Raw genomic sequence first — 2,500 nt, forward strand, 5'->3', positions numbered from 1 at the left:
ATTTATCTTTCTTTCCCTATAAAGAAAGAAAAAACACGCGCAGGCACAAAAATGAAAAACTAAATTCTTCAAGATATATATATATATATACATGCACACCCACATCTACATACATACATATATATAATGTAATTTCTCATGTATAAGTCGCACCCAGTATAAAATAGTGCAACTTAAGCACGACTAAATGCGGTACACACACACACACACACACACACACACACATACACACACACGGACACAGACCACACAAGCATACACCACACACACACACACACACTACACACACACACACACACACATGCACACACAAATACCACACGGACACAAACACACACACCACACAAACATGCACCACACACACACACATGCACACGCCACACCACACAAAACACACACACCACAAACATGCACCACACACACGGACACACAAACCACAAACACACACCACACAAACACACACACACCACACAAACACACATCACACCACGCACACACACCACACACACGCACACACACACTGCACAAGCACACACACATCTTAATCTTTTACTTGTTTAACTAATTGGACTGCGATCATGCTGGGGCACCGCCTTGAAGAAGTTTTTAATCGAATATAACGACTCCAGTACTTATGATTATAAAACCTGGTACTTATTCTATCGGTCTCTTGCCGAACCGCTAATTTACAGGGACGTAAACAAACCAAGGCCGGTTGTAAGCGGTGGTGAGGGACAAACAGACAAAGACACACGGCTATATACATACATATATATATATATACACACACACACTCGTATACATATATATACACATACACACACACACATACATATATATATATACATACACATATGCATATACAGAACAGGCTTCTTCCAGTTTTCGTCTACCAAATCCACTCATAAAGCTTTAGTCGGCCCGAGACCATAGTAGAAGTAAAAGATGCTACGTAGTGGGATTGAACCCTAAACCTTGTGATTGAGAGAGAAATAAGGGAAGCTTCTAAACAATCAGGTTTTCAGAAACCTTTATATTTCGAGCGTAGTGGCCCCTCTTCAGAAGAATACAGTTCAAACAAATAACGCTTCAAGCGAACTACAGAACTCTTTTTTCATACATAGATATACATGGGAGAGGTGTGATTTACTTGAAAATCAGAAATACTAACAAAATTATGGTAATACTAAGAAGAATATTAGTATATTAATAATACTAATAATGCTTTTTTTCTTCCTTTCTTTCAGTAAAGAACAAACATTTAAAATATCTGAAGAAACCAGGATTTAACAGAATTAAACAGAGAACGGAATTAACAGAGAAAGGAAAAATTATACCCAGCCTCCTACTTTTTTCACGAATGGATTAATATATATTTTGAAGTATATATAATATATATATACATTTTACGTGTGTGTATATATATATATATATATATGTATATATAATATGTGTGTATGTATATGCACATAGAGAGAAAGGTATACCGTTTATCTAGTCCTTGTTACATTATGAAAATACGCAATCATCACATCATCACCACCACCACCACCACCACCATATTACCATAAAACAAGAACAACAATCATTTCTGTATAAACTTTATTCACTTTCAAAATATTTCATTTTAAAAATTTTATTTTTATTTTTTGTTTTACTCTCAAAAAAAAAATCTTTTGGATTAACACACAACAACAACCCACATAAAAAAAATATTCATAATAACAACAATAATATTAATTTGCAACGATGTTTTACCAAATAGGAAAGAATTTTGTGATTGGTATTGCGTATGTCTGTAGTTTCTTGCTATCTCTTCACTACAATGGCGGAATACTGTCTGCTGCTCAGTCGTTTAGTAGCCGTCGAGCAAATAACCCTCAAGCGTTTCCTACTCACGACAGGTGTGAACCAATAACGATACCTTTATGTAAAGGTATCCAATACAACATGACCATCTTACCTAACATCCTGAACCACCAGAAACAGGACGATGCCGGCCTGGAAGTTCACCAATTTTTTCCGCTAGTCAAAGTAGAATGCAGTCCTTATCTGCGATTTTTCCTCTGCTCCATGTACGCGCCAGTATGTACTATGTTAGACCACGCCATCCCACCTTGTCAACAGATGTGTCAACAGGCCCGGGAAGGCTGCGAAAAACTTATGAATAGATTCGGCTTTGAATGGCCCGAATCTCTAAGATGTGAAAAATTTCCGAGATCGGGTTTATGTGTGGGTGAGAACATTACAGATCCTACTCCGTCTCCAGCTACCAAAATGAAAACCTTCCGTCCAACAGATCACCACAACCAAGATAATGTCTTTTCACCTAACCTAAATTCCTCAGAATACGGATTTCATTGTCCAGTAGAGTTTCGAGTGCCCAAGACCTTAAACTATCGTCTGAAAGTAGGAAACTATTTAGACCGCGACTGTGGAGCTCCTTGCAATGATATGTTCTTCACCCCTGACAAACGAGATTTCGCCCGAATGTGGATTG

The 2,500-nt window shown here is 37.6% G+C and overlaps 1 protein-coding gene across 3 annotated transcripts in view; it reads left to right on the forward strand.

The window, feature by feature from the left end:
• The window catches only part of LOC106881898 (frizzled-2), a 12,239-nt gene that overhangs the window by 8,351 nt on the left and 1,388 nt on the right, over positions 1 to 2,500 (forward strand). For all 3 annotated transcript variants that reach the window (XM_089343684.1, XM_089343685.1, XM_089343686.1), the window contains exon 2: positions 1,248 to 2,500. This exon is cut by the window's right edge and continues 1,388 nt beyond it. In XM_089343684.1, coding sequence (XP_089199810.1) covers positions 1,750 to 2,500 — 751 coding nt within the window. In that variant the 5' untranslated portion in view covers positions 1,248 to 1,749. The remainder of the gene's footprint in view (positions 1 to 1,247) is intronic.

Source organism: Octopus bimaculoides, chromosome 27, assembly GCF_046866305.1.
Source record: "Octopus bimaculoides isolate indiv1 chromosome 27, ASM4686630v1, whole genome shotgun sequence".
Taxonomy (NCBI): Eukaryota; Metazoa; Mollusca; class Cephalopoda; order Octopoda; family Octopodidae; genus Octopus; species Octopus bimaculoides.